General features: G+C 40.7%; 1 protein-coding gene across 1 annotated transcript in view; it reads right to left on the bottom strand.

The window, feature by feature from the left end:
- The window catches only part of LOC127583900 (protogenin-like), a 114,265-nt gene that overhangs the window by 11,096 nt on the left and 83,510 nt on the right, over window positions 1–19,659 (bottom strand). Inside the window, 1 exon segment of the mRNA XM_052040290.1 lies at window positions 767–862. Within this exon segment, the coding sequence (XP_051896250.1) occupies window positions 767–862 (96 nt within the window).

Raw genomic sequence — 19,659 nt, 5'->3', positions numbered from 1 at the left:
TTTTAATTTTTACTAAAGTCCATGTAGAAAAAAGCCACTGCACCCATTTGGGATTTTGAGATAAGTTTCACTTCTTAAGAGCTGTAGTTCACTCTCACTTTCCTTCTCACATAAACTGCTTTAGTAGAATTCCAATAATCCAGCCTTCTTGGAATTTGCGTTGGACTAATTGATTTTCTGGACTAATGCACGTTACTCCTATTAACATCTATTTCATTTTTAATCACATTCAATGTAGTATAATACATTCTCCAGTGAAATCACCAAGTTTAAAGCGAACACGAAATATACACGCATGGTGCACCTCAAATCGAGCCGCAAACCTATCTGACCACAGCCCCACAATCCAGACCCCCTTCCCGCCACCCTCTGCACCCATGCCTCTGGTGAGCGAGCCAGATGCCAAGCAATCAAATACAGGATTATCAGCGTTTTACTGTACTTGTTTGGTTTTATCTGTTGCACACAATCTTGACAGTGAGAAAATCATTTATAAAACCCCAACAAGAACCAGAAATCATTTACAAGAACCCATGACTGTGAAATTGCTGACTGCTTTGGTTGTGATTGACAGGATGCCTTAGTTTTTAAAAACAGACAAATCAACAGCATTATTATTTAATGCTTGGTTATCTGGGTTAAAGATTTAGGAGAGGAGACAACATCCAAGGAAGGTTTACTTAAGTTATAAAGCTTTTCAGGTACAAACGTTATTGGCTTTCTCTAAGAATTGAACAATACCAGTCACTAAATGCCAATCACTTACACACACATCCTGGGGTGCTCACAGTCTGATCTGCCTGGTAGCCTTCCCCCATGTAATTGTATGCCAGCAAACGCATGTGGTACTTCTTTCGAGGGTCTAAAAAGAGGAAATAAAAAAAGTTGATTAATATCCAGTATTACTTTTATAATTATTATGTTCATTCTCCACCAAACTCCACCTTATGGTCATGGTACATGCACACTGTGACGACATTTTTGACACTGAAAACTTTATCATGCTTTCACAGATTAGAAATGGACTACCATCTAACCTGCAAAATGTTTTAATTACTCAAACACATGCCATATCAGGCAAATGTAAAACAATACAGGAGATGTTAAGAAATGTTTTCTTTGAAGAAGTAGGATTGCAAAGAAGATGGAATTCATAATAATTTTAAACAACTCTCCCTGCAGACTGAGGGGTTGGTGAAGAGGACCATAAACACTAGCAAAGTTGCAAACAAAAATCATAAATTATTAAAACTCAGTAACATTCTGCCAAAGTTACCATCCACTGTTTTTCTCTGTCATAGTTTCCTTCATTATTGACAAATCCCCTTGACTGGTTGAGCTTTTGGTACCAAATCCTAATTCAGTGTACAATATCCCTAATTAAGTCAGCTTTACAAGCTCTGTACTAATTCAGTTACAGTTACAATGGAGGCTTTCCATTCTGCTCTAAGCTTTTCCAATAGCAGAATGGATCAACTTCACAGTTACCACCATGATTCCTGAAGTATCTTAAGCTGATAAATTTGAAAAAATTTATCACATTCAAACAATACTAAAACCAATTGCTTGTAATCTTTCTGAATGGAAGTCCCACTTGTTAACACTTGGTTAAATATGTAACCTCCCCCTCCCCCATGAACACTTGGTGACATCAAAGGTCACTCCTTTTAAAGGAGTTGGGACCTTCTGAGGGGTTCTTAGGGACTTCCAACAGCCCCGTTGCTTGGAAAGCCGGTGCATCAAATATATTTTTACTTATTAACTTTCTAGTTAAACTCTCTCAATATTATTCAAGCCTCAAGGAAGTAATTTTTGGCATCACCCCAAGGGATCACACATCCCAAGTTGGAATTGTTGCTATTAAAGAGTTCCTTTCATTTATCAATAATTTTCTCAGCCTACAACTATTAATTCAGTCCCTGTTTGAATTTTCCAGCTCCATCCAGTTGGTATCTTCTACATACTCACCTTCTCTTGCACCCTAAAGTAGAATTTGTCATCTAGTCCAGCATACATTTTCCCCAAGAGAACAGTAGTTGCACCTTATCAGGTCATGTGCCCAACCAAACTTCTCTGTTACACTTTTTTTTTTGCATTTTCTTCATGAATTTTTAGTACAATAAATGGAATTCTATGCTCTATAATGCTGGGCCAGAGCTTTACACAAGATTATCAAACGCTACCTTGCTGGTTAGGTCTCTTAACATCTTGTCTGCATTCTTTGATGTTTGCCACATTTGCTCCAATGGATTTAGTCAGCAACTATAAGCAGCCCCAACTCTGTATCCTCATGATTAATTCCATATCCTTACTTTCTAAAAACTTCCAATGCAGTTTTTTTGCATTAAAGCAGTCCAACCATTCAAATGATTTAACATTCATAACAATTTCATAATAACTATCTGCTAAGGCCCCCCAAAAACAGGGTGCTCAAACTTTTCAAGTTCTAGATGGTTCCCAAGTTGGGAAAGTGTTGCAAAAATGTTGTTGCTGCCTCTGTGCACAGTGCACGAGAGAGCACTGGGTGATCAGGGACTCTGCTGTGGCATGACTTGCACAAGCCCCTCTGGTACATAGAAGAGTCTTAATCAGAAGGTTAAGGCCAGTTTTGGTACTAGTTAAAAGGCCCAACTCTACCTGGGTCTCTGCTGGCAGTAATGAGATGTCTGTCTTCCTCCAGATAGGGCCTTCCACCAGTAACATCCTTAATCGTGACCATAGACTCTCCACAACTTCACTGTCAACATCCTCACCAATCCGGCCATCACCTATGTAGCCCCCCACGACACAATACTCACCATCTTCCCTTCCTTCCATATGAGTGGCAAGCTCTCGTTACATCCAATTTGTGCTCCCAGTCAAGCTATTCAATTTTCTTTTTTTAAAAAGATAAAGTGGATGTAGAACTGGAAACTGCAATTGGAATATACAATGAGTATCTGTGATCACCAGCCATGTTGATGCCTGCCAGTTTAACACGACCATGTGTCCACATCAGCACCACTGCCTGCTCTGTCATTGCTGATATGAAACAAGACCATTTATTGTAGCAAACACAGGCAGAATTTTGACATTGGTGGAATCCATTTGCCTCCAGAAGTATTCTGTCAGATGTTTCTGCACATGATCCTTTTTCAAATGTTATACACTTTTGAGGGTTTCCAGGATTCTGAAGAAAGCCAACTTAATTTTTTCAAAATAACAAAAGCCAATTACTATTCACAGTAACAAACATCAAACTAAGAAACTGTGTTTAGCTTCTACATTCTTGTCTATAACTTTCAGTACTATTCTTTTGGAAAAAGTACAAAATAAACCACAAAGTAAAAGCCTGGGATGACTGGTTTAAGGATCCTTTTACAAAGCAACTTATCTACATGGGACCCCTACTGACCTGTTGAATGCCAGAGGATGACCACACTAACCATTTATCATACTGTCAAGTAGCTTAAAATGTCTGCTAGCCTGCTGAGTGGTTATCCTGAATCGGTCATCGTTCCATTAAATGGAGACAAGCAAAGGTCTAATGTCAACATAGAATTGCCCTGCTTCAGTGAGAGATATTGCTTAAAGCAATAGTTTATACAATGCATCTTAACAAGGGGGCCTCTCTTTGTAACTGCAACTAATTCATCACTCTACAGCATTATAAAGTTTAAGATTTTCTTATCCAAAACTGCAAAGCAACAATATTTAGCCTTTAAATTGCCTTCATATGCCACATGATGAAATCTTTATGAACTGAAGCTGATCCAATATCTGGTTTAGAAATACCTTTTAGAAAATTCAAAATGAGTAGCTTATTAAGAGACCACAAACAAGTCATCCTGATTTACCAAATAAGGCTGGTAAAAAACCAACCTGATTTTTCCTCAGAGATATTTCAAGGATGCTTCATGAATTCAAATTAATTTATTTGGCAAGTATTATGACTACTGTTTATTAATGTCCATTTTTTTTTGGATATAGCTGTAATATAAAAAATGTTTAAAGCCAGAAATGGATTACAAATCAGTTCCACAAATAATCAAAGTATCTTCACCACCCCATCCCCCAACCAAAGCATAATTTTGTCCCATTCTCTTCTGAAGTGCAGGATTGTCACAGGGGCTGTTCCAACAATCTTGTGGCACCTCAGAGCAGAGAGACAAGAGAATAAACACGTAGGGTACTTGCTCATGAGAATACCCATGCATGAACATTTTCCAGTAGAGGTCACTAGATAGCAATCAGGAGCACAAAACTGGTTGTTTCTCTACACCCTAGCCAGAGGCACTGGGGATAATTGTAGTCCTGCCCTCCCCCGACACCACCACCCCACTCTCATTCAAGATAAGCTAACAGGAGTACAGTCTGTGTGTCTCAGCTCCACACCACTGGAAAAACTTTGGCTTGATTTCTATGATATACTTATCAGTAATCAAATGGAAAACAACCGTGAAAGGCAGGATTAATTGGTAATAAATTATAAAGTAACTTCTGAAACTATTTGCCCTTATAACTTGCCCACCCCATGAAGGACTTCAGTTATGCTTTTATAAATGAACAAGGTAATGAATTATCAATAAGCATTTCCACAAGATTAGAGAGTGCAGATTCATTCCCACTGTGAGAGGAGAGAAATACTAGGGAATGCTTCAGAGGGTTGCTCGCTGTTTCTGTGGTCTCAGAGTAGACAAAACTTCTGTTTTTCCTGACACATGGGCTTGAAAGGTCTTAGAGGGCAAATGTTAGGAAAATCTAAAGGTCCATGCCTGTGTAAATTCCCTTTAGTGAAAAGATTAAATAATTATATTGACAAATTATAGATTCTATAACGCAAAGTACTTGTACTTAGCTTTTAAAGTAAATCAATGGGTATTTAAGGTTATTGGTACGTGAAGTGATTGGTAATACACTTCACTGAAGGAAACAGCAGCACATAAGTTACCGAAAGAGATTAAAAAACAAACAAAATTGCCAAACCAACAATATATCACTGTAAGAATAACATTCAGTTGAGATGTGTAACAGAATAGCAGAAGCGTTTTCATCACAATTTGCATTCTAGAGTTCAACGAAAATAACAGACTTAAGAGCTTCCAGACACAACAAAAAAACGTAACAGTGGAAAAACCTCCAAAAATAAAAACAAAATCAGATAAAGCAAGTCCCTTCCTCCAGGCATGCTGGAGCTTCTATTTCACAGCATTATTTTTGCTGCTGCTGCTAATGGATCATCTAAAACAAAAGCACATCTTTTGCAGTTTTAATGGTTTCTGGTAACCAGATAACCTGCAGGAGACTTGGCTGCAGAACACTTGTAGTGCGTTTAAATAATCCCCATAAAAGCTGAGAGCCACCACTTATCAGGAGATCCACTGCAGACCATTATTTATTATGCACCATCTAACAGTGGAAATCTTTAACTTAAAATAACAGGCAAGACTAAAGCACCACAGAATTAATGCTGCATTGTTAGCGTCTGCACCATCATTGAAATGATCTTTGTTAACTCTTGCTGGAGGTGATTTGTCCCCTTGTTTATTATTTTTATTTTAAAACTACAGCCTACTCCTTCAAAGGAATGAACATTTCTTGCAATTATTTCAATTGGTCCAATGTAGTTTTTTTTTAGAACAAACATTAAGTAGCCAGTGGAATTTATATTGTGTTTCAGTATGAAAGGCAGGTTAGAAAACCCCAAGTGAAGGTGAAAATACTTACTTTTCAGAGAATTACCTGATCACAGATCAATCCTGACTCATAATTTCAATTTGAGGACAAACTTTGAAGTGAAAGAAATTTGTGAGGTGGTAACTAAGCTTTATTAGTGGAGGTTATATTCTGGGATAGAGGTTTGAATTTGTTTGTCTGAGCCCTTGAACCTCGAGCACAGAAACCAGCATCTGAGGGAGTAAAACAGCAATTATTTGAACAAAATACACTTCAGTTGCAAGTGGCACTTGCTGTCACAGAGTGCGGCCAACACGAGATGTAGGACTCAAAGTTATGAGGTAGGGCCCTTTCAAACAGCAGGGTTAAAGGACAATTGGTTGGTGAGTAATGTGGATGGGCGGCTGCAAAGCCTCTTAGTACAGTAGCTGGACTTCGCCACACTACCTGTCCCTTGTAGAAAACATTCTGCAGAAAAACACCCTTGACCATGTTCATTCAGCTGTAAACACAGGAACACAACAGGAGCAGGAGGGCGGCCATCAGGTACTTCAAGCCTGTCCCACCATTTAATACGATTGTGACTGATCTACACTGGCTTCAACTCTTCCTCTGTGTCATTTCTCCACACCCCTCTATTTCTTGATCTATCAAATATTTACCCACCTCCACTTTAAATACTTCCAATGATCCAGCTTCCACCACCTGCCGGGACAGAGTTCCAGAGATTCACCACCCTCAGAGAGGGGAAATTTTTACATACCTCAGTTTTAAATGACCAGCCCTTTTATGTTCCTTTGTTCGACTCTGTCCCACTGGTGAAAGCATCCCAACATCGAACCTGTCAAACCCCCTCATTCTTCTGAACTCCACGAATACAGCCCTGAACTATTTAGTCTCTTGGTAGGACAACCCTCTCACCTTATCCCAGAGTTACCCTGGTGAATCTCCTTTGTACTGCCTCCAATGTTACGAGATTTATCTTTAGGGGAGGGGAGCAAAATTATATACAGTATTCCAGGCGAGGCCTCACCAACACCCTGTACCATTGCAACAAAACCTCCCTGTTTTTATACTCCAACCCTTTTGCAGTGAAGGCCAAAATGCCATTTTTTTTCTTAACTACTTGTTGGAGCTGCCTGTGAACCTTCTGAGATTCATTGGTGGTCAACACTGAACATCCTGCAGGCTCTCGGAGAAGGATACAGGCTCTCAGAGAAGGATACAATGGATCCTGTGGGATTGTTTCACAAGCAGAATGTCAAACCCATTTGGCGGAATGCCTCCTCAACAGGCACCAGAATCTTGCCTGGCTGGCAGTGCGAGGGGCCCTCCTCATCAGACCTTCCTACACAGTCACTCACTCACTGCCATCAGGATGGCTACAAGACAATCGTCCACCTCTTTGTTGACTGTGTTTTTGCAAAGGAGGTCTGGGAAAGGATGCAAGGGTCCTTGTCGAGGCTTGTCCTGAGCAGCTGCATTACAGAATACTCTCTGGTCTGTGGGCTGTTCCCAGGGACACATACCGAGACAAAGACCAACTGCTGCTGAAAGATCATTAGCTGGGGAAGGACTGCAAGTTAAAGTCCTGTCATAACTATGCACGGAGGGGCTGTGTAACAACCCTCAAATATTTGAAGGGTGTATTGTTCAGAGGCCATGAGCAGCATTGGTGTTTTGTACATAGAATGTATTAACTTTATGACACTATGGGTGTATTGATTTGACAGCACTATGAATGCATTGAGTTGATAACACTGTGAATGTAAAGAAAGCCATGTACTGTTTTGTATTTCCTTTGTATAATTTTTATGAATAGTTTATTTTTGAAAGCAGAAGTACAGTAGGTTTACAACTAGAGTTAAGGCACTGCACAATTCTGTGAACTTGCAATTCTGTTGAAGTTCTGATAAAGATTCTTGGACCGGAAACATTACCTCTTTCTCTCTCCACAGATGCTGCCTGACTTGCTGAGTGATTCCAACATGTTTTTTAAATTCAAATTATAATTCACCCTTGCCCTTCATTTCCTGGGGGGGGGGTGGGGGGCAGCTATACTTAAGACACATTTATGGAGGAGCCTTCTGACTGCTCACCCAAGCAATAAGCATTCCCCACTTAACAGCCAGAACACCAAGTGAGCATTGCTGTTCACCTGTATGGGCAACGTATCTGAACCCACCCCGTTCTCACCGAGTCAAGGTAGGCACACTGCCAGCACTGGACAGAGCAGCATCAAACTACACATCATCACGATTTACATTCCAGGACCAGACATCTACAAAGCCATTGGAAAAATAACTCCACGCTCCAAAGAGAAGTCAATGCCATTGTAATGAGGGAGGAGGGAGTAATTGCCGTTGGAACAAATTATCATTAGTTGAGGTGAACAAGTTACGTTTGCTGAAGGTTATTTTTCTCCGGCACATAGAGATGACAAAGTTAAAAAGATTGAACAACTGCCTTTCCTGTTTTGGTCAGAAAATGATACATTTTAACATCTTAATCATCATTAAAAGGCAGTTGGCCTGCACAGCAAATCTCTGCAAGGCCCAGACCCAGTTATTAACATACTAAACCTCAGAATAAAGCTACAGAAGTTTGCTACAGTTTGTGAAACACTACAGTGCCCTTACTCACAGCACGACATCACCCAACATATCTACATGTTCAGTCAGTGTGCACAGCACAAGCAATAGATATCCCAATCACAGTTGAGACTGCACAATATTTTTGCCATTAAATCCAATCACTAATTTAGGGTTTCACTCCATTAACGCTACCAACTGAATTGCAGGTTATTCATTATGCAAAATTTCTTCTAACTTAGACAAAACGTTTGGGGCAACGTGCTTGGCTTTCTTTCTTTAAAATAACAACCTGTTATGTGGATTCTGAGAGAAAATACCAGACTATACAGAGTGATCCAGCATTGAACTAGCAGATTCTAAGTGCTGAATGAATCTGCTTGCCTCTTCACTCCTCTGAGATGTTGTTGGAGCATGCTGAATCTCTCAAACTAATGAGACACTGTCTCAAAGGGTTTTTAAAGAGTCTTTAATATTTTAATGCATGTCACAGTTCATGAGACACAATCTTACACGAGTCAAATCACCCAGATGCAATCTAAAGCATCAATGCAGCATGGTAAAATTTAATTGCTTGTACATTTTGTAAGAGAAGCCTCAGGGACCACTAACGTTTAAAGACAACTTGAATAAATTCACACAAGTCATTGGATCACATTAACCATCCCACTGTTGAGCTCTTCCCAAAACCCTAAAACCCAAATTAATGCAAATTAGAGTGAAAACATTAATATAGAAATATAATGTGAAATGGTTTTAACCCAATCCCCTATCAACTCCACACCAGAATGAACTAGTCCAACTTTCCTTGCACTTGTGGCTTTAATATTATCTTCAATTTGCCCAGCTCCTGCTCAAACATGCCGATTTAAATTCCTTCAATAGCCATGTGGTATTGTATTCAAATGTTCTAATAAGTCTTTCTATGATTATTTTTAGATTTATGCATCCAGTGCCAGTCTTAAATTTATGTCCCCTTTTTACTGTGACTAATGGAAATAATCTTCCACTAGCTTCCTTCTCAAACTCCTCCAAATTGCATTTTTCCCATGGCACCATCATCCTTTTCACGTTGGGCTACCAAACTCCATTCAAATAATGCCCTTTGTTTTAGCAAGTAAATCTTCTCCCAGCTTTCCTATGTATTTCATTTAAATCTAAATCCAAGAATGCCATGTCCTTTCTTTGGCTATTTCTATCTGCAATCCAACTTAAAAGATGCAAATCTATCCTTGCATCTGCCCATTCTCCACCATCAACAATTTTTTTTATATACAAAAAGTATTACTATATTCTGTTTCACAAAGTTTCATGAGCCATATAGCCAGCTGTCCATTCTTCAATGATGGATCTTTTAAATAAAATATTATATTTCTTTCAAAATGATGCAATCTGGACCTAAGTGGTTAAACATAAACAGCACCAACAAGTGAAGAATAGCCAGGCAGGAAGGAACGGAGGAGAACTGTTGCCGTATTGAGATTATACCAGGACATGGTTTGAAGAAAGGAAGGAAATGAAGGGAAAAAGAGTGTGAATTCTAGGCAGTAATGACAATAAGATCTATATAGTAATGAGATATATTTATATAGTTATATAACCAGGGGGAGATGTTACTTGGTGGGATCCTGTTGCAGCCAGCGGACATTTTTCTTTGTCCATTTCCACCTATTATTTAGCTACTATAGTTATATTTATATAGTAATGAAAATAAGATTTATATTTCAATGTATCAACCCTATTTTAGCAAGTGTGAACAGTTCACAGCTGGGTTTAAAACTGTAATATAACCAAATTTAGTGCTTAATCCAGGGGTGGTAACAATCAATGGGCATAATCACTGGATTGGAAAATAAATAAAACTGCAGATACTGGAATCTGAAACAAAAACAGAAACGCTAAAGAGCTCACCCAGTCAAGCAACATCTGTGGAAAGGGAAACCAGTCAACATTTCGTGTCAGGAACCCTTCCTCAGAACTGGGGGGAGAGCGGAGGGGTGTCAGTTTTCAAAGCAGAGCTGGGGCGAGGGGTGAGATGCAAGACAAAAGACTAATGGAGGTAGGTTAAGACAGATCAGGTGATAAGGAGCATGAGGACTTACTGGTAAGGAGGTAATTTATAGAAGAGGCAAGAAAGGGACATGACCAATGATAATGGGAAGCAATAAGAGAGCAGTTTACTGGAAAAAATGGAAAATTCGATATTCATTCCAAAAGGCTGCAGTACCCAGATGGAAGATAAGATGTTGTTCTTGCTAGTTTACGTTGGGCTCACTATGGCAATGGAGGAGGTTGCAGACAGACAGGTTGGTGTAGGAGTGGGACTGGGACTGGGACTGGGACTGAGAATTAAAGTGACATGTAACAGGAAGCTCAGGATCACTCCTGCAGACTGAGCACAGATGCCCCACAAAGTGATCACCCATCTGTTTGGTCTCTCCAGTGGAGAGGAGACCATATTGTGAACATCAAATGCAGTACACTAGACTGAAGAGGTTGCAATGATTGTTTGGACCCCTGGATGTGGGAAGGGAAGAGGTGAGTGAATAAATGTTGCATCACCTCCAGTTGCGAGGGAAGATGCCATAGGATGGGGAGAGAAAAGTGAAGTGGTCCGTGCGAAAGGCAGAAAGGGGAGGAGAGAGGAAGGTGCAACTGGTGATGGGATCGTGGAGAACCAAAGAGACCGCAGGTACTGGAATCTGGAGCAACAAACAAATTGCTGGACCAACTCAGTGGGTCAACCAGCATCTACTGAGGTGGAGGGATGAATGACGTTTCAGGTTGAGACCCTGCATCAGGGCAGAGTCTAAAGGGAAGATAGCCAGGTGAGGGCGAGGGGTGAGGCAGGGACTGGTATGGTAGTGGAACCAGGCGAGGTGGGGGAGGATGGGCAGATGGAGCAAGATAGGAGACGGGGGAAGCTTTGAGACAGAGGCTGATGGGTTATAGGTGGAAACAAACACGGAAAAAGAAGTCCACCGGCTGCAATAGGATCCCACCAAGTAAAATCTCCTCTCCTCCCCCCACCCCAGTTCACCCTTGCTGACGTGACGCCCTGGTCGTATCCTCCCTCCCCATCCCCTGGCACTTTTACCTGCAACCACAGGTGTAACACCTACCCCTACGTCTATTCAGAAGCCTAAGCACCTCTTCCAGGTGAGGCAGAGATTCACGTGCACCTCCTCCAACCTCATTTACTGCATTCAGTGCTCTCAACGTGGCCGCCTCTACTTCGGTGAGACCAAGAGTAGACTGAGTGACTATTTTGCGTTCTCTCTTCAACGGCCACCTTGAGCTTCCAGTCGTGTCATCCCAACTCCCCTTCCCATCCTTGGCCTTCCCCACCGCCATGGTGGGGCCAAACAGAGTAGAAGAACAACATCTCACATTCCACTTGGGTGGTCCACAACCCAATGGTATGAAGCGTTTCCAACTTCAGGTAACCCACGCCCTGTGTTCCTTTCCCACTGGTCCACCTAGGTTCTCTCTCCCCACCTTCATCTTTTCCATTCCCCTCCCCTCACCCCCAGTACCTAGATTCATTACCCCACCCAGTTCCAGCTGTCCAACACCCACCACCTGGATTTTTTCTCCCTTGGCCTATCTTTTCTATCCCCTCCCCCAGAAGGTTCCATTTGCCCCCAATTATTTCCCCCTCAACTGTTTTCACCTGTTACCCACCACCTTGTCTCAAAACTTCCCCTCCCCTTTCCTCCCCCACCTGCCCATCATTCCCACCCGCCCCTTACCTGGTTCCACCTACCAGCCCCTGCCTCCCCCTTTATACTGTTTGCCTTCCCTCTACAGTCTCAGCCCTCTGCACATCAACCAGCCCTCTGCTTCCACAGATCCTCCAGCAGCTTGTTTTTTTGGTGGTGGGATCATGGTGGAGCTGGGGGGAAATTGCAAATGATAACACATTGAATGAGGTGGCTGGTGGGGTGGAAGGCGAGGGCCAGAGGAATGCCATCTACATTCTGTCCTGGGGGTGAGAGCCAACATGCAGGAAGTAGAGGAAATGCAGTTGCGAGCTTCATCGGGAAGCCACGTTTCAGGAAGGAGGACCTATCAGAGTGGAAGGTCTCATCATTGGAACAAATATGATAGAAGAAACTGGGGATTTGCTGGTTAGCTTTTAGTTCAAAAATGTCCTTACCTTGTAGTTTAAAAAAGCTTATTCAATAAAACATGTTACATTATTGTCCATTAATTATCATAGCACTGCCCCATGGTAACATTTACTGCACTATAGTTTCAATGCCCTGGGGTGCAAAAAAGGTTTCATTTTAACTCATCCACATACCAACGGTGTAAAATATACCATCCAGAGCTATCCCTGGCAATACAGACTCATGAGCTTTAGATATTATTCCCAGCCCATGCAAATCATGCACAACACGCTGCAGCAGTTTCTCCATTACAACCATGGCCACACTTCCCAGCAGCTGTGAGAGGTCCTGAAAGGAATACAAAAAGCATTGTACAAATGCATGCTTTTAACTTTTTATATCAAGTTCCTGATGCAAGCCAGAGCAGAAGTTTGAATTCTGAAATTAAGCACAGCTTGGTTTGGTGGAGGGGAACTTTTTTGGGTGGGGTGAGGGGTGCAGTGGGAGGAGAAGAGAAAACGGTACACAGCGGTCAGAGCTTCCATTACTGATGATCACTCCTTGACTTGTGTTTGATAGTTCAGATATGTTAATGTTGGGCAGAGAACAGGTCTGACCTCTGTGACCTCACACTTTTCTATCCTCGCTGCCATGAAGAACAGCTCATTTGGCAGGGGACTGGAGAATGGCTGGCACCCACTGAAGGCCAGCAACACCCAGGGGGACTGGGAGGTGAAACACAAACCAAGGGGAGGCATTGCAGCAGTGCCAAATGCGAGTTTTCTCAACTAATGGCCTACATGATGTCTGTGCTTGAACCACCGGTTCCCATTTCTGGTGTCTTTCTCAGAAGCTCAGCAGTTCCCGTGTGCTGTACAGGATTGTTATTGACCAGTAACTCACTGACCACTGTATATCTAAACTCCGTATTCGACTACTAGTTCCGTCACAGTAACGGCCCCAAGATGCCCACACACATATTTGAAAGCAGTAGTCAATCAGAAGCAGAATTTTGACCTCTCTTGTTCCTAGCTCAGAGACACTGAAGCCAAATAACCACAAGAGATCACAACCTAATGTCATATGCAAAATCTCATTTGAATATTTAAAAATTGCTCTTTTCTATGAGCAAACTTTCTACCTCAACACTCCAATCATCTGCAAACTACAGTGGTGTGAATGGGGGTCCCAAGTGGTGATATAAATGCCGACAGTGTACTCAACGTTTCACTTTTGACATTGCCCAGGAACATCTAGGGGACAGCTAAGTGTAATTGGTCATTTAAAAGTTGCACCAATATGTCAGTAAAGCATTGTTGGCTACATGCCAAATGCATCATTACCGGCAAATGTTTGCTGACCATTTATTTTCATTGACAAGCTGTAAATAGCTTTGCTTCAAAAGAAAGGCGATTCCCTCTTCTGTTAAAAATATTTGCAAATCTCAAAAGTTCTTCAAAAGAAATGAGCTGGCAGGTCACCAGTGAGGGCATGGGGTGGGGGTGGGGGTGGGGGGAGTGAGGGAGAAATGAATCCGGGGTCAAAACCATGGAGAAAATGTTTTTTTTTCCTGAAGGGTCATTCCATTCGTCCTAACCTTCATTTAGTGGTGATAAAGACAAAGGCAAACCTACTGAAAAACCAGACCTCTCAATTCTAAAAAGGTCCCCTCTGGGACCAAGTAACAGATAAGGGCTGGCTAGACAAGACAAAAACAGTGCCTACACAGAAAATTTACAGCCACTGTCTTTTAGCTTTGAGTACTTAATACAAGATGGGGCTTATCCTAGTTATGCATGCAAAATTCTAGCCTGTGATCCAGGATAAAGTTTTGACTGAAAGCAAAAAGTTAATGCCTTCTCTGCCGTCCAGTTTCAAGCGAGCTCACCATATATTGTCCTGCAACAGTCTAGTGGCTAGCCTGCTGGGGTGAATAAGTGCCCCAAGCTCATTCTCAGAATACAATAAAGCTGCAGCAATTATGCAGGAAAGAATCCAACCATGCTAGATGGTGACATCTGGGCCATGCCCTTTGACACGCTTAGAATCTGCCTTGACTAAAGCCTGCTTTTGAAGCAATTGGGAGACTGAGATCTGGGGGACTGTAAAGGGAGTGGTGACATAAAGCCAAAAGCAAGCTGTATGATGTTACAGAAACCTCCTAAAAGGTTAGTTTTCCTACTCATAACAACCAGATTACTGATACTGTTGCACTTGAGAAACCAAAGCATGTATAGTTAGTTGTTGACCATCAGTATACGAGTAAAACAAATCCTTAGTCTTCTCATTTAAAAGAGACGGAAACATTTCCCACATCTTGCAGCAATGTTAATATTGCAAGGCTGACTGTAATAAATTTTAAACCCACAGCTGGTTACATTCCCTTCACATCTAGGTGGTTGAAACTAACACTCAGTCCACATTATCTGCTGCCCACACTCATTATTGAATGATTGGTTTGACACAGGTTGTATTAGCATTTAAGATACAAAGTAGAGAGAGACGTGCCTGATGTGCAAACTCCCTGATGCTGCAAATCTCAGGCCTGGAAGTGGAACTCAGAGGTAGCGTCACACTGCAAGCCCAACTCCCATCTACACCATTTATACTGAATCAACAAACTGAAATTTGCAATCGTAGGGTAAACCAGGTTTGAAAGGTTTAATTGCTGCTCCTATTGTAAATCCTTCTACTTCTTCATGGTCACCTGATGTTTATGATTTATTTGTGTAATCCTGCCTATCTCAAGCCTTTGTTCTGTCCCTTTGAAGGCCTTCAGGTCAAACACTCCCCCACCCCACCCCCATCTCCCAAAATAAATGGTTCTGTCTACTGAGTAGGGCTCTTTAGTAGAGGAAAAAAGATAATCAAGACTACAACACTGAAAATCATTAAAGGTGGTTGAGAAGTGACAGAATAATTTGCAAGGATATGAGTAACTTATCTAAAGTACAGTAACCAAGGACCAACTGATACTTCAGTACATAACATCAAACATTCTAAAATATCCGTTCTGTGCAAAACATGCCTTCAGGCCTAAAAATACATTTTCTTCTAGAATAAACACAGTCTATTAGTTTCATGGGTTAACTACCATTGTGACCTTGTAATAGAATGAAAACTTACATTTATCAAACTAGTTAAATTAAGACAACAACTTTGTGCCTGATACAAAGGACAAGACTATTGGACACAAGTACTCAGATTCAACTACATAACTTCATTAATTGCGATAGTTTTCTTCTTAACAGTATCTTTCCTTCTCTGCAGCTGTGATGCATTTAATGGTTTGGCATTAATGATTTAGCATCAGTTAAAACTTTTTTTTATACTTTTCAGAATCTGGCAAGCATGTTGCTCCCATCAACTTTCCATTCATTATGTGTTCTGTAGAAATTACCTCACCAAGAAGTGACCATTAAAGTTGTATTACAAATGGACAAACTTCAAACATACATTCTCAAAACGTTTGCTTCTGTAATACTACCTTTAAATTAACTTTAAATGATGTGATTCAAAATAGATATCAGTCCTCGCCATAGTATTAGGTTAACTACAACATGAGTAAAATCATCCTGAGTTTTGTTGTTGGACTTGGGAATTGTCCCCAATGCTGGCTGCCAAAAGATCTGTTCAAACGAGTGATGGGCCACTTCCAACACACTATCATATCCCCTGCTGCAGTGGTGGCTTGGCGATTCCATTCTCCAATGGACAGGGAAGACTTGTTTTCCTAGCAGCCTAAGTGAAGTGCCATTCATATTTCCCCAAGGCCCTCAGGGTCCATTGCCTAACATCTGCCTAGATTGAGCTTTGCAAGAACTTGGATTTAAGGGAATAGTTTGGCAGAGTACTGGGGTGGGAAATATTTTCCATTAGTCCATTTTACATTTCTAAATAAAAATTGGATGCATGCATTTTTAGATATTCTTATGTAATAGGCCCTTCGGCCCACTGTGATGCCAACTAACCCCATCTGCCTACACATGGTCCATATCCCTCCATTCCCCACCTGTTCATGTGCCTGTCTAAATGCCTCTTAAACATTGCTGTTGTATCTGCTTCCCCCACCTCCCCTGGCAGCACATTCCAGGCACCCACCACTGTGTAAAACAAAACCTGCCTCATAAATATCCTTTGAACTTTCCCCTTCTTACCTTAAAGCTATGCCCTCTAGTATTTGACATTTCCAATTTCACTTATGTATAAGTGTATAGAATTTGTACTGATGATGGAAGAAAGGAAAACCTCTATGGCAATATGGGCTGACTACTGGTCTGTGGCTCAAACATGTCTTAATATTACATATAATGATGTGGGAAGTGATGTGGGACAAGTTACTCTCTGAAAGAATCATCACAGTACTCCTTAGTATGTTCCACTAAATCATGTAAGTTGTTGAATGAAATTTCTTCTTAGAAGCATAGAACAAAGGCAGGGATTCTCATACAAGTTAGACCCAAAAGATTTGCATTCTGCATTTCAGTTAGCCAACATAACAAGTTACTAGACAATCATAAATCAACTTAGAATCTTCTTAACAGGAGGCCACCAAATCCATGCCATTCACAGTAGAGCAATCCTGTCAGTCCCATTCTCTTGTTCTATCCCCATAATTCTGGAAGTTTATTATTTCACAAGTGTTTGCCAATTTCATTTTGAAATTATTAATTATCTCCATTTCCACCACCCTCTTGTTCTAGGCCATTACATAGAAAGTTTTTCCCCACATTCCCACCCCACCTCATGTATTTTTTGCCTTATATCTGTGTCCACTAGTCACAGAGTATTACAACACGGAAACAGGCCCTTCCTTGCATTATCAGCTTAAAGGAACAACTTTCCTTTGTCTACCTTACCTAAACCTGTCTGAATCTTGCCTATCTCCTTCAAATCTCCCCTCAATCTTCATTGCTCCAAGGCAAACAAGCTAATCATAGTTAAAATCCTTCATCTCTGAAATCATTCTGGTAATCTCCTCTGGACCTTTCAAGGACCTTCACATCCTTCCTAAAGTGTGGTGACAAGCACTGGATACAATATTCTAGTTATGGCATAACCAAAGCTTTATAAAATTTGAGGATAATTTCCCTGCTTTTGTACTCAAAATGTCTACCTATGAAGCCCATGATCCCATGAGTCTTGCTAAATCCTTTCTAAATTTTTTTCTACCTAGAAAGAACTATGCACTCTGAATCCCAGGCTCTCTGGTCCCTGCATGTTTTAGAACCATGCCAATAAGCCCATCGTTCTCTCCCAAAATGCATCACCTCACGTTTATCTACAGCTGTCACTGATTGCTCATTCTGCCCAGTTTTAGTTGATTCATATTATTCTCATTGTTTACCACACCTCCAAGTTAGGCATCATTAGCAAATTTTAAAATCTTACTCCGTACTCCAGTATTCAAGACAATTATATAGGATACATATCAAAACTTAATTTAGGAGGTAATATTTTAGGAGGAATTTGTCAGACAAAATTAAGACCATAAAGAAACAAGTTATGTTTCCAAACTTTACCACATGGGTTAAATGTTTCCTTAAGTTCTAATTAGTCTGGATGCACCCCACATTTACAATTTAAAAAGAAATCCTGAAGAAATTAATGGAAGATCTTATGACATTTATCTCAGAAATTTTTGAACTTGGGCAATAGGTCTCAACAAGTATATGCAAGATTTCTACAGCAAACACTAATAATTATAGAATGTGAAGACTTCAAACAGCAAACAAGGAATTTCATATCTCCCCACAAAAAATAAACAAAGGCAATCCAAAAAATATCAGTGTTCGTTGCAAAGTCCAAGACAAGAAACTACTATGAAGATGAGAACAGTTAAGAGAAGTTGGTTTTTAATAGGCATCTGTGTCAATAACTACCTAAACTCAAAGTTTACAATAAATGTGAGCGGTGAATTTAAGTACAAATTGAAATGCTACATTCATGCTCACATTTTGTGGTTACATGCTCTGGTTCAAAAAAACTTATTGGTTATACACAGAAGAGAGAAAGAAAACTTTAATGCCTTTAACATTATCTGGAACACCCAAGGCATTTCACAGCCAGCAGAATACTTCTGGAGTGCAGTCACTAGTGTTACAGAGGGAACTACTGAAGCTACTCTGTGAATTTCCAAGTCTAGCGAACAACATAAATAACTAATTTGTTGTTTCCTGATAAAAAGGTAAAATATTGGCCAGGATACTGGGCAATAAACCATGATATTCCACAGGGAAAGATATGAACTTGGCGGGGGCAACAGTGCAAATTTTTCTAACTGTACAAATTGATTTCAGCAGTGGGGTATAATGATGGTTCAGGATATGCTTTTTATTAATACTGATAAGTGGGAGTCCTCAGGATTGATGGATTATCAACCCAGCTGCATGAACACCCCTTTTATAATAGAAGGGGGCAGGATGGCTGTTTAAATATTTAGCAGAAGGCTGGGACAAATATCCCCCCTTGGTACTGAATAAGATTTTCATCTTTGAAAAGACATGTTCCATTTAACTTGGGGATAATGGCTATTAAGTGTTGCATGTTCTGATTTACCATGGACTGTGACTGTACCATTGTCACCCGTACAGATCAGCCTCTACTTTGTAAAGTAAATTGCTCTGACAGTAATATTGGCAATATTTTAAGGGGGAATTATAATTTACACATTTTAATAACAACATTTAACATATTATTACTACATTTACAAGAATGAAGCTGCTTTAATGTACCTTTTAGGTATTTTACGCACATACGTCTTAGGTAAATTTAGGTAAATTGGGTTAGTTTTTCTTGGAGTGGAGGAGGCTGATAAAATGTATACAAAATTATGAGGGGGATAGCTATGGTAGACGGTAAAAATCTTTCCCCCCCTGTGGTGGGTGTGCTTAAGATGGCACAAGTTTAAGACGAGAGGTAGGAGGTTTAGAGGGGACTGGAGGAAGAATATTTTCAGAGGTTGCATGGAGTCTGGGATGTGCTGCCTGAAGAGGTGGGAGAGGCCGATGCTCTCATCACATTTAGACAGCAACTAGACCAGTACTTGAATCAGCAAGGCATAGAAGGCTACAGATGTACTGCGGGTAAATGAGATTAGTGTAGATCAGTACAATGGGCAGCATGAACGTGGTTGGCCAAAGGGTCTGTTTCTGTGTTGTAGAACTCTATTCATTTAAAAAATTAAACACTCAGATATGGCTTTTCAGCTACATAGTTTCTACTCCTCAAAACTGTTTAAGTTAAAATATCTTTTCAAAGCTTTGCTCCTTTGACTTGGTTGCACCCTACAGGACCTTCTG

This window comes from Pristis pectinata, chromosome 28, assembly GCF_009764475.1.
Source record: "Pristis pectinata isolate sPriPec2 chromosome 28, sPriPec2.1.pri, whole genome shotgun sequence".
NCBI lineage: Eukaryota > Metazoa > Chordata > Chondrichthyes > Rhinopristiformes > Pristidae > Pristis > Pristis pectinata.
The sequence above is the reverse complement of the archived record's forward strand: the minus strand, read 5'-3'. Positions and strand labels throughout refer to the sequence as shown.